The sequence below is a fragment of the Argopecten irradians genome, chromosome 5, assembly GCF_041381155.1.
Source record: "Argopecten irradians isolate NY chromosome 5, Ai_NY, whole genome shotgun sequence".
Lineage (NCBI taxonomy): Eukaryota > Metazoa > Mollusca > Bivalvia > Pectinida > Pectinidae > Argopecten > Argopecten irradians.
Genome location: NC_091138.1, coordinates 40,999,686 through 41,013,067, shown reverse-complemented (window position 1 = coordinate 41,013,067; position 13,382 = coordinate 40,999,686). Strand labels below are relative to the sequence as shown.

The 13,382-nt window shown below is 38.3% G+C and overlaps 1 protein-coding gene across 1 annotated transcript; it reads right to left on the bottom strand.

Moving 5' to 3' along the window:
• Window positions 1–3,078: 3,078 nt before the first annotated feature.
• On the bottom strand, window positions 3,079–13,236 carry LOC138323871 (NHP2-like protein 1). Its single transcript, XM_069268773.1, has 5 exons — window positions 13,098–13,236; window positions 4,760–4,880; window positions 4,379–4,482; window positions 3,851–3,884; window positions 3,079–3,303 (listed from the first exon to the last, which is right to left on the bottom strand). Exons 1-5 carry the CDS (start codon window positions 13,098–13,100, stop codon window positions 3,179–3,181), a joined length of 387 nt encoding a protein of 128 aa, XP_069124874.1. The 5' UTR covers window positions 13,101–13,236; the 3' UTR covers window positions 3,079–3,178.
• Between the last annotated feature and the right edge of the window lie 146 nt (window positions 13,237–13,382).

Here is a 13,382-nt window from a genome sequence, read left to right as displayed (position 1 = left end):
CATTCTTTGAATCAAACACCTGTGAAACCCTTAGACATGTTTCCATCGAGCAATTTACATTTCGACTCATTTCAAGAATATAATACATATTTGTTTATAAATATCTTGAGACATTAACCACTGCCAGACATTAGTAACAGTTACTGTCTAATTTGCCCGTTTTGTTCTAATATTTTCATATGTTTTTCTTGATGTAAATCAGCGTTTATGTCTGAAAAATGCAATATCTAAGTATGATTTGACTAACGGTTTTAGTTGTTGCATCATTTAGATGACTTTCGATAGTGTGTTTGTCAATAATGTCCATTTAGATATCTGATTCCTGTATAGCTTTCCTCATTAATTGGATAGAATCACTTAACACTTTATATATCCAAAAAGAATTATATTTGAGATAAAAAATTGTGCTTTCATTTTTGTTTGGGGGGATTCATTATCGTTATGTAGTACATATAGTAAAAACATAATGAAGCATAATGAAAAGATATTCAGCTAAATTTGCAGTAAGAAATGGACCAGAATTCGGGTCGCAAATTCACTTAGCAATTTTTCTTTGACAGGATAAGTTACTTTGAAAAATAATACGTTTACATGGCCATAAACACTTAAGACGAAATACATTGTATTCCATTATAACTAATAATATTTTCAACAACACATACACAAGTTTTAAATATTTATCAATAATTGCTCTGCTTTAATAAGACTAGTGAACAGAGATACTTAAGGTGTGTTTGACTACACCCAGGAGAGGAGATACTGTCCCGGAATGTAAACAGACGGTTCTACCATCTGTCGCAACATTTCTATGGTGTCTGATATATGGTCGAAAATAGAGTCGAAAAGATTTTGTGAAATCTTCGCAGCTGAAATGAGAACACCATGTACCTTGATTTATCATAAGTTTCTTGTAAAGGACTAAGAAACAAAGAAAGCACAGAGGGGAATCCGCTTCTGTTTAGCATCAATGTGTTTTACAAAAGACATCAGATTTTGATCGCACATTCAGCTGCACAATAAAGCTGGGTTTTATCATCGACTTGTCAGTGATACTAGGGACTGACAATATAGCTGAATGTGTGATAAACATACATATATGTAGATCAGTGAGGATACCATTGAATAAGTAAAAAGATACTAGAACTACCATACGTGTCATGGAAGAGAACGCGTTCCATGTTTTTTTCTGCCATGCTATATTAAATCTAGGTGAAATATTGAAAAAGGCAGTGAAAATACAAGTATTGAAAAAAACTAGACTATATGAAAAAAAGGAGAGAAAATGCATCTCTATGATAACCTTACGTTGACCGACATTTTGTTATGATTTTAATAATAGATAGACTTTGTGTTGTTTATATATATATTGCTAAAAGAGCTACTTGTTCCTAGTTTGCTATGAATATTGATCGTTTATGTACCAACACGCTACTGATGTAAATATCTCCACAGTAATCGTTTGAAATATTTGTTTACGTTACCACTTTTAACCAATATGTCATCGATTTTTCCGTTTTCGTACACGTATAAGTCGCACCATGTGTGCATATTGGAGGTTCTCCATTACACACATGCATTGCTTGTTTTCTAAATTTGATTAGACGCGTACATCTTTAGGGCCTGCGTTACTTGATTTCCAAATTTGGTTAAGATCGTACATCTTATTCATGCATTATTTGTTTCACATCCGCTGAATTCTTAATCCTAAATAAAGAAGCGTACAGTAGACATATGTTGAGGTAATAGTGATGTCCTTTAACTCTTACAGGTTTGGTTATGAATTAGGATCATACAAGATAATTTCAGAAGTACGAGGCCCAGAGTGTTAGGACTCGACTCTTAATACTAGTGAAATTCTTTCTTAAAGTATTATCTAACATGAAGATGTTCGTCCCATTAAAACAAGAGGCCCATAGGGCCTGTATCGCTCATCTGGTTTGTAATGCCAACTAATGTTCTGAATACAGGTTCATTGTTTCTCTTCTGATTGAATTTAATTTACCTTTAAAACATGTAGTGATTAAAAGGATTTACATATACTTCTATTTCCTCCCGCCCCATGGGAGTCAGAGACAAAATTTATACAAACTCTGTCCCCATTACCCCAATAATGCTTCTGGCCAAATGGTCAGTAATCATGGAGAACTCTGTGACTAGTAACGATTTAAAGGTAATGTTGACGGATGGACGGACAACGCATGCCGAGCCATGACATAAACTCAGGTGAGCTAAAAATATTAGAGCAAATCAAATTGATAAATAAGCGCAATATCCATTCATAGCTATATCAGGGATGTAATTGATGCAATCAGCAAAGGGAGGAGAGCTTTCAACTATTTAGAAGAACTCCCTCACCAGTGTTAAAAAAGGTCTTTTTTTGATGTTTCAAATCACATCGGACATAATTTGTTTTTCGTAGATATTGTCCAATCTGAGGAAATCATTTGAAAAGAGGAAAAATCCACGCTCCATAAGGATGTTACCACTAAATTTTGGTTAATTTTCAACCAGTAGTTTTCAAAAAGAAGTCAATTTTGTGAATTAATGACAGATCGACAATGGACGCCACGGTATGACAGCAGCTCACCTTGGTTCTGTGGAACAAGTGAGCTAAAAATGGATCTAAACACAAATACAATGTAAGTGTTGTACTGCTCTAACAAACCTTGCTTGCATTCCATGAACAGTTAGTGAACCAATCAAAACATAAGATGAAATGTAATCATCTATAAGTGCAAAAGGTCAAGGACAAATATTGTAAATGCACATGAAAACATCAGTAGCTCAAATGATAAAGCAATTCATTCTTCGTTTGAAATTGACTTTGTTTATTACATACAATGTATAACTTGTGAAGACAATGTTGCAAAATACAGGAATGACATTATTCCAGTTTAAAACAAATTGTATATATTCTATTCAAAAATATAACAAATAAAATCATGATAACTGTACCATATCTGATACAAAGCTCATAAATGTTCACTGTCAATCAGTCTTAATGAGACAATGACATGTGAACATTATATTTCAAGTGAACATAAGTTTCTACAACGAACAGTTCTTGACATTTTTCTAAAAAAAAAACCCAAATATCCTTGACATTGCAAGTGATGATGATGATGATGACAGCGCTACGCCAGCAGCTATTTGGATGATTATGATGATGACAATGGTCCTAAACCAGCAGCTTTTCAATGCTAGTTTGAATATTGGTAATCTGGGTCTTCAACTGGGATCCCTCATTGGCGATTACAGAAGCGGCAATGACAGGTCGGGATACTCCACAGGCTCGACCAAGAGCTGTAAGCATAAAATAAAGTTGATAATTAATGTATCAGACAGAAAAAAATAATAATGATTAAATGTTAAAGAAACAAAGCCCAAAAATATCCCTAAGGTATAAATAAGACTGGACCACCTATAGGTATAATGGTAATTATTCTAATAGTGGTATTCCAAATTTGCATATTACAGAGTTATCTGCACTTGCGGGTAGGTATTGATTGTGACGTCATGTGTTTGCGAACGTTACGTCATACTTTTCGGAGAAAATGACATGAATTGCGCTCACAAAATAATGATGTAATAATCGATAGCTACCCGCAAGGGAGCTAACTCTGTAATATGCAAAGACGGAATATTAACTATAACCCCCTTTCTCTCTTTCATGTCAAAAGCAGAAGTATAAGAAACAAATTTTAACTTAAAGGCCTCATTGCTGAAAAAAACTGGATCGTTTTCTTGGTGAGAATTAGAAAATTTAATTATATAGTAAAATTTTTTATTTTTTTTTGTTTATTGATTTATAGCATATTAAAAATGAAATAGTAACATGTATAAATCATACCTTGTTTAGATCTCACAAAAACATAGGGCACGTTCTGAAAAGACAAAAGTGAAATAAAGTACATATAATATTGATATATGAATAGGTAAAAGGGAGGTAATTAACCTTAATTCTACAGCGAAATCATGTTTTTTCTTCTTATTAGTATCTAGATATGACAATATTGAGAAGGGAGGCAACTGACAAAATAAGTTTTGCTGTAAATTCTAGATGTATTGAAACAGAAAATATCCAAAGCAATGAACATCCTATTCCACTTCAATTAAATTACTGAACATTAAATTTAAGAACATTATGATTTCTTAAGCTAAGCATTTATACCATGCTATTCTGAAGTCAACAGCACTGATGAAACCAGAACCATCAGACAGAGTAATTAATTGATTAATAAAACAATATGCAGGGCACAAATGTTATATATTGTTAAAGGTTTAGTCAATTTTTACACTAAGTTCAGCTATTTGAGGTCATCTTTTTAATTAATTTTTGACATCAGAGACAACAGGTATTGTAATTGGCGTTGCCTACCTTATCCTCACACAACAGTGGAAGATGGAGTAGAATTTCCAGCGGTTCGGCATCTGCTGCCATCACAATAAATTCAGCGATACCCCTGTTTAATGTTTTCGTGGCTGAAAAATGAAAAAAGCAAGTATATTAACACTCGACACTGTAATAGGACGCCAATACATTTTCATTTATACAACTGAAACAGATTTTGTTCACAAGATTGCAAAATTAACCATGCAGTTATTATAAATGCAATAAAATTACAGTAAAATTATAATGTTAATATATTAATTTCATTACACAACCTCAATTCTGTTAATTTCTCTTTCTTCTCATTTATTTGACTCGGTAATTTAAATTTTTTTTAACCTGTCCACTTTTAGCTCCAGATATACACACCTTCATTTGCCCCTTTCTTCAGTTGCTTGGAGTTTGCACATTGCTGCATTATTTCCAAGATAGTTGTAGTAAACACATGATCAGCCAATGGGTAGGCCTTGGGGTTGACTTCATCAGTTGCCTGTGAAGAGAAGAAAGTTATATTAGAAAATAGCATACAGGTACTTAATACACTATCAAAGAACTTGAATTAGCTATTCTGTCATTGTATATAACATAGAACGAATATATTACCCGGCCTGCTATACCTTTCGGCCGGGTACAAATTGGTCCTTATGTGTCGTAGTGGAGTGCACATTTTTCTATACTTTTTGTAGGTTTCCAATTATTATATGCGTATACATGCATTTACATATCATTTTTGTCCAAAACAAACATAACTACCATTCTTATTATCTACCGTACAGCTCGAACGACGTCATATTCACAATTTCTGGACTTGCCGTAAAAATCCCCTTCAGAAAGACCTTCATTTGCATTACGTAAAAAATAAGGCTTTGGTGGGAATTTGATAATCTATGTGATTTATTGCCTAGTAAGCAAGCGATATCGAACAAGTAAGATGAAATGCAAATAAACGTTTTATAACAGTTTGCATAATCATTACTTTGCTCCATTAGCAGTAATAGGCACCCATTGTAGCTCTAAAGACGACACCATTTTCTGTCTAAAAGTCTTTTGAGCTACAATACTGCAGCTTTAAATAACACAGTTAGCTCTCTTGCGGGTAGGTATAAATATTATATCATAAATTATTTTGTGAGTGCACTCGCAATTCACATCGTTTTTTTCCTGCAAATTATGATGATTTACCCACAAACACATGACGTCACAATCAATACCTACCCGCAAGGGCAGATAACTCTGTAATATGCAAACACAGAATAGACAGCTAGTAAAATTTAAGGACGACCACTCTGAATGCTCTTACCAATTATTAACTTGAATTGCCACTTGGCAAAAGTGAATAAATTATACTCCTAATTTTATAGTATGCTGTATGGTTGTTAAATTTAAAAGGTATAAAAGTTTGCAATTTGTGTACTGCTTGGAACTTAAAAGTTCAAATAGTAAATCTAAAGTGTTTTGTGTATAATACACAGACTTGTATAATACACAGACATGACAGAATATCTCCTTTTTTGACGGGTACGTATATGTATACCTGGGTACACATTTTTCGGACATTTGAAGTTTTCTGCTGCAAACAATTGGACTAATTTATGTACTAGTCTACATATGATAACCCATAAGATTTATGCAGGACTAGTATCTCCAGTGGTGATGGAATGTATCTTCCTGCTAAAATGATGTTATGGGTGAACTGGTAGTGTAGTGGTTAAGCCTTTCACCTTTATACAGGGTTCTTGTTAAAGTGAATAGTCGGGCAAAGGAAGGCTTAAGTCGGTTAAAATGGTGTTAATATATCCAGTATAATTTCTTATGAAATAGAAAAATAAAATATCCTGTCAAAATCGCTCTGCACGCGAGGAAATTAATTTATAGTAAAGGAATCCTAAAACGTCCTCCCGGCTACCTATATCCGTGTTGACATTCCCACACAGCCTCGCTTTCAGAATTTATTTTTAGAACAGTGGTAAATTTACATGGGGCTTTCCATAATTTCAATGGTCTAAACTGGACAAAGTAGGCTCAATTTGATCGTCATTTTGATATGTAAGGACTTTTGGAAAGCCAATGAACGCATTTATACTGGTTTTCATTGCCCGACTATGCACTTTAAAAGCCGGTTGCCAGCAAAAACAGCCATCTATTTCCTTCTTTACAACCGGCTATTTTTGTCATAAATAAATATTGGCCACCAGGGGAGCTTGTGGACCCCAACCACCTATTATTGATTTTCAACCATCTAATAAACAAGAGGCCCAGAGGGCCTGTATCGCTCACCTGGTTTGTTATGCCAAGTAATGATCTGAATACAGGTTCATTGTTTCTTTTCTGAAGGAATTTTAATATTAACCTCTAAATCCCCTATTGGGCCCTATTTATAGGATTTACCTCTATTTCCCGTATTGGGCCCCACCCGTCCTGCCCGGGGGTGTCAGAGCCAAAATTTATAAAGTTCTGTTCCCCTTCTCCCAAGGATGTTTGTGGCCAAATTTGGTTACAATCCATGTAGAACTCTATGACAAGTAGCGATTTAAAGGATTTCCCCTATTGGGCCCCGCCCCTCCTGCCCCCGGGTGGTCAGAGCCAAAATTTATACAGGTTCTGTTTCCCTTCCCCAAAGGATGTTTGTGGCCAAATTTGGTTACAATTCATGTAGAACTCTATGACTAGTAGCGATTCAAAGGAATTACCTCTATTTTTTACTATTAGGCCCTGCCCTTCCTGCCCCTGGGGGGACCAGAGCCAAAATTTATACAAGTTCTTCTGTTCCCCTTCCCCCAAGGATGTTTGTGGTTTACATTTGGTTACATTCCATTCAGAACTCTATGACTAGTAGCAATTTAAAGGATTTACCTCTATTTCCCTTATTGGGCCCCGCCCCTCCTCCTGCCCCCGGGGGACCAGAACCAAAATTTATACAAGTTCTGTTCCCCTTCCCCCAAGGATGTCTGTGGCTAATTTTGGTTACAATCCATGCAGAACTCTAGGACAAATAGCGATTTAAAGGATTTAGCTCTATTATCCCTATTTGGCCCCGCCCCTCCAGCCCCCGTGGGGCCAGAGCCAAAATTTATACAAGTTCTGTTCCCCTTCCCCTAAGGATGTTTGTGGCTAAATTTGGTTACATTCCATTCAGAACCCTATGACTAGTAGCGATTTAAAGAATTTACCTCTATTATCCCTATTTGGCCCTGCCCCTCGAGCCCCCGGGGGGCAAGAGGCCAAAATTTATACAAGTTCTGTTCCCATTCCCCCAAGGATGTTTGTGGCTAATTTTGGTTACAATCCATGAAGAACTCTATGACAAGTAGCGATTTAAAGGATTTACCTCTATTTCCCCTATTGGGCCAAGCCTCTCCTGCCCCCGGGGGTTCAGAGCCAAAATTTATACAAGTTTTGTTTCCCTTCCCCCAAGGATGTTTGTGGCCAAATTTGGTTACAATTCATGTAGAACTCTATGACTAGTAGCGATTTAAAGAATTTACCTCTATTTCCCCTATTGGGCCCCGCCCCTCCAGCCCCCGGGGGGCCAGAGCCAAAATTTATACAGTTCTGTTTCCCTTCCCCAAAGGATGTTTGTGGCCAAATTTGGTTACATTCCATTCAGAACTCTATGACTAGTAGCGATTTAAAGAATTTACCTCTATTATCCCTATTGGGCCCCGCCCCTCCAGCCCCGGGGGCCAGAGCCAAAATTTATACAAGTTCTGTTTCCCCTCCCCCAAGGATGTTTGTGGCCAAATTTGGTTACAATTCGTGTAGAACTCTATGACAAGTAGCGATTTAAAGGATTTACCTCTATTTCCCCTATTGGGCCCCGCCCCTCCTGCCCCCCGGGGACCAGAGCCAAAATTTATAGAAGTTCTGTTTCCCTTCCCCCAAGGATGTTTGTAGCCAAATTTGGTTACATTCCATTCAAAACTCTATGACTAGTAGCGATTTAAAGAATTTACCTCTATTTCCCCTATTGGGCCCCGCCCCGCCCCTCCTGCCCCCGGGGGGTCAGAGCCAAAATTTATACAAGTTCTGTTCCCCTTCCCCCAAGGATGTTTGTGGCCAAATTTGGTTACAATCCATGCAGAACTCTAGGACAAGTAGCGATTTATAGGATTTACCTCTATTTCCCCTATTGGGCCCCGCCCCTCCTGCCCCCGGGGATCAGAGCCAAAATTTATACAAGTTCTGTTCCCCTTCCCCCAAGGATGTTTGTGGCCAAATTTGGTTACAATCCATGCAGAACTCTAGGACAAGTAGCGATTTATAGGATTTACCTCTATTTCCCCTATTGGGCCCCGCCCCTCCTGCCCCCGGGGGGTCAGAGCCAAAATTTATACAAGCTCTGTTCCCCTTCCCCCAAGGATGTTTGTGGCCAAATTTAGTTACAATCCATGCAGAACTCTATGACTAGTAGCGATTTAAAGGAAATGTTGACGGACAGACGGACGACGGACGGACGGACGGACGGACGGACGACGGACGACGGACGCCGCGCCATGACATAAGCTCACCGGCCCTTCGGGCCAGGTGGGCTAAAAACTTAGTGAGAACTAGGGCTGAAACGATTAGTCGAATAATCGGAGGCGATTAGATTAATGAAGCTAATCGCTGATAATCGATTTTATTAATCGTTAATCGTAACATGCATAGAAAGTGCATTGTAAGCTGACTAAACACGTTGACAGATCATGGATTTCTGAGTAAGCCATTCCGACTGGAGTTTCATCTCTTTATGTACATGTTTTGAACTCAACAAAGCATATATGATGTGTGAAATACTTGTTAAATTACGTCTCTGTGGAAGTTAAAGTCATTAATCAATGAAAAAGTTGATGTCATGAGAAAGCTTGCAACACGCTGTTCGCCAATTTTCACTAGCGATCGACTCCATGTTGTTACGTCACGGAGGCCTAATCGCCGCCGGGACGCTTGGGAGCGGAAGGAGCAGTAATCTTAAACATTTAAATTTTGCTAATGCATGTGTTTATCATATAAAAAGAATGTTTTTGTTCATAATCTAATTGAAGATAAGAGTTGTTGATTTATTTTATTTTTTTGATCACGGAAATAAAAAAATTCATTGACGAAAATTTGGTCATGTCGCTCCGTGGCGATCCAGATTTGGTTGATTAGTCGTACGTGTGAAGGTCACGTCAAAATAGCGGGTTAGCAGACTTGATTTAAACGATGTTACGGAAGACGATACAGGAACGGAATTCAGAGCTTATTTGGGATAAAATATGTTTGTTTTGTCAATAAATCTATTCTTATTTGTTGGTAGGCTTATATTATATAAGGCATGCCCTTTGTCATATTATACAGTAGGTGTTATTATTAGTTGATAACAAAACATGGCGGATATTTCCAGTAGTCAGTAGTGAAACAATATAGTTGCCTTCAATTCAAACGATTAATCGATTAGTAATCGATTACATGTGACCGAATAATCGAATACAAAAATTACTAATCGTTTCAGCCCTAGTGAGAACCCTGCTTTATAGCTAGCTGGCCAAGGTTCGATCCCTGGCGCAGTGGTGAAAAGTTCAGGGGTCACCTACCTGATCATGTGGATTATCTAGTATCTACTGGCACTACGGTTTCCTCCCACTCTAAAACCCCTTACGGGCTTTCATCCAGACCAATGAAAGTGAATTGTACAAGTTGTTTAACTTGTTTTGCAATCAATGTAAAATAAATAAATTTTACATATATATAATGACATTAGCTTGGTATATCATATTTTAACGTCAATCCATCACCTATAGAAACAAGAGGCCCAGAGGGCCTGTATCGCTCACCTGGTTTGTAATGCCTAGTAAGGTTCATTGTTTCTTTTCTGAAGGAATTTGAATATTTACCTCTAATTCCCCTATTGGGCCCCACTCTTTCTGCTCATGGGGGTCAGAGCCAAAAATTATAGGAATTCTGTTAACCCCAAGGATGTTTCTGGGCCAAATTTGGTTAAACTCCAAGCAGAACTCTAAGACTAGTAGCGATTTATAGGATTTACCTAAATTTCCCTATTGGGCCCCGCCCCTCCTGCCCCCAGGGGGTCAGAGCCAAAATTTATACAAGTTCTATTCTCCTTCCCCCAAGGATGTTTCTGGCCAAATTTGGTTTCAATCCATGCAGAACTCTAGGACAAGTAGCGATTTATAGGATTTACCTCTATTTCCCCTATTGGGCCCACCCCTCCTGCCCCCGGGGGGTCAGAGCCAAAATTTATATAAGTTCTGTTCCTATTCCCCTAAGAATGTTTCTGGCCAAATTTGGTTACAATCCATGCAGAACTCTAGGACAAGTAGCGATTTATAGGATTTACCTCTATTTCCCCTATTGGGCCCCGCCCCTCCTGTCCCCAGGGGGTCAGAGCCAAAATTTATACAAGTTCTGTTCCCCTTCCCCCTAGGATGTTTCTGGCCAAATTTGGTTACAATCCATGCAGAACTCTAGAACAAGTAGCAATTTATAGGATTTACCTAAATTTCCCTTATTGGGCCCCGCCCCTCCTGTCCCCGGGGGGTCAGAGCCAAAATTTATACAAGTTCTGTTCCCCCTCCCCCAATGATGTTTGTGGCCAAATTTGGTTACAATCCATGCAGAACTCTAGGACAAGTAGCGATTTAAAGGATTTACCTCAATTTCCCCTATTGGGCCCCGCCCCTCCTGTTCCCTGGGGGGTCAGAGCCAAAATTTATACAAGTTCTATTCCCCTTCCCCCAAGGATGTTTCTGGCCAAATTTGGTTACAATCCATGCAGAACTCTAGGACAAGTAGCGATTTATAGGATTTACCTTAATTTCCCCTATTGGGCCCCGCCCCTCCTGTCCTCGGGGGGTCAGAGCAAAAATTTAAACAAGTTCTGATCCCCTTCCCCCAAGGATGTTTCTGGCCAAATTTGGTTACAATCCATGCAGAACTCTCTAGGACAAGTAGCGATTTAAAGGATTTACCTCAATTTCCCCTATTGGGCCCCGCCCCTCCTGTCCCCGGGGGGGTCAGAGCCAAAATTTATACAAGTTCTATTCCCCTTCCCCCAAGGATGTTTCTGGCCAAATTTGGTTACAATCCATGCAGAACTCTAGGACAAGTAGCGATTTATAGGATTTACCTTAATTTCCCCTATTGGGCCCCGCCCCTCCTGTCCTCGGGGGGTCAGAGCAAAAATTTAAACAAGTTCTGATCCCCTTCCCCCAAGGATGTTTCTGGCCAAATTTGGTTACAATCCATGCAGAACTCTAGGACAAGTAGCGATTTATAGGATTTACCTAAATTTCCCTTATTGGGCCCCGCCCCTCCTGTCCCCGGGGGGTCAGAGCCAAAATTTATACAAGTTCTATTCCCCTTCCCCCAAGGATGTTTCTGGCCAAATTTGTTTTCAATCCATGCAGAACTCTAGGACAAGTAGCGATTTATAGGATTTACCTCAATTTCCCCTATTGGGCCCCGCCCCTCCTGTCCCCGGGGGGTCAGAGCAAAAATTTATACAAGTTCTGTTCCCCTCCCCCCAAGGATGTTTCTGGCCAAATTTGGTTAAAATCCATGCAGAACTCTATGACTAGTAGCGATTTAAAGGAAATGTTGACGGACAGACGGACGACGACGGACGGACGACGGACGACGGACGCCGCGCCATGACATAAGCTCACCGGCCCTTCGGGCCAGGTGAGCTAATAATAGTCCCGCAAAAAACGTTAAACGTGGTACGTGAATTAGATAAATTTTTTAAAATTCAGATTATCGGATATTGGGCTATTTTTAACGTCGTAGATGGACAAGAAACTATGACGGATCCAGAAAAATACTGTACATTAGACCAATTTTTTAAAATTCAGATTATCGGATGGTAGGCTATTCTTAACATCATGGCTCGACAAGAAACTATGACGGATCCAGAAAAATTACAATACCTTGAAGTCTGAAGGGGGGGGGGGAGCTCCGCGAGAGTGTACTAAGTCTAAATAATGAAAATATATGTTTTTTGGCGAGATTCCTGAAGCCCTTAAACTAACTTGCCACTTGTAAATAATTGTACAAATAGTTATTCTAGTCAATTCCTCCTTATTTCCCCTAGTAGAATTTTGATAAGATTACTCTTAAATCTAACCAACAATGTTAGAAGTTTATCAGGTATCTGAAACTTGCAGTGGTTGTTTATAACGATCATTCAAACATATTGAAAGCAGTTTTGATGAGGTATAATTAAGCTAATTAAGTTAATTATTGCTCTATTGTTTCAAACGAAAAGTGGGTGCATAGTATTCAAATTATTCTTATACACATTCCCTGCAAGTTTCAGGAGTCGGTTTTGAGCGCAAGCATTTTTATCTCCAGATATGTTGTTTTTCGCTAGTTTTGTATATCTATAAATAGCTATTATAGCTATATATCGCTATAATAGCAATAAATTTACATGTGCCCAACCTGTTTATCACGACGTGATACTTTTGAAACATGACGTCGTGTCTAACGGTTAGAACACAGGGCCATGTATAGTTTCTATATGAAAAAAAATAGCCAGAAATACATATTTTATTTTATATGTATTTCTGGCAATTTTTTCATATAGAAACTATACATGCTGGTGGCCCTGTGGTTAGAACATTGCCATCGGCCGATCTGCTAAACAAACTGAACCATGTGCTTCACACCTTCGATAGACCCGAGATCCGACTGACCTGTTTTAGTATTAAACTAAGAACATACTTACCATTTCACTACTTGAACTTTTTCAAAAGATATTGAAGGGAAAAACTTATAGTAGTGTGATGTTTGTGCCTCTCTGCTAATCGCTTCACGGAGGACTGTAAACAACGAAAACGTTTTCAACACGTGCTCTAATATGCAGCCTCGCTTTCAAACAGGAAGCAGTATCGAAAAATACACTTTCCCGAATTATTCGGCGAAAGGAAATACAGATTTAATAATGAATGCATACATGCAAATATTAAATCATGCTATGTTTTTCACAAAAGTTATCATAAAAAATCACAAT

Excerpts from the sequence above, each read along its gene's own strand:
- LOC138323871 (XM_069268773.1), bottom strand. Across the intron at positions 4,483-4,759 it reads GAAGAAAGGGGCAAATGAAG|CCACGAAAACATTAAACAGG; the intron begins GTGTGTATATCT and ends TTCATTTTTCAG. Across the intron at positions 3,304-3,850 it reads TTTTGTGAGATCTAAACAAG|CTCTTGGTCGAGCCTGTGGA; the intron begins GTATGATTTATA and ends TTATGCTTACAG.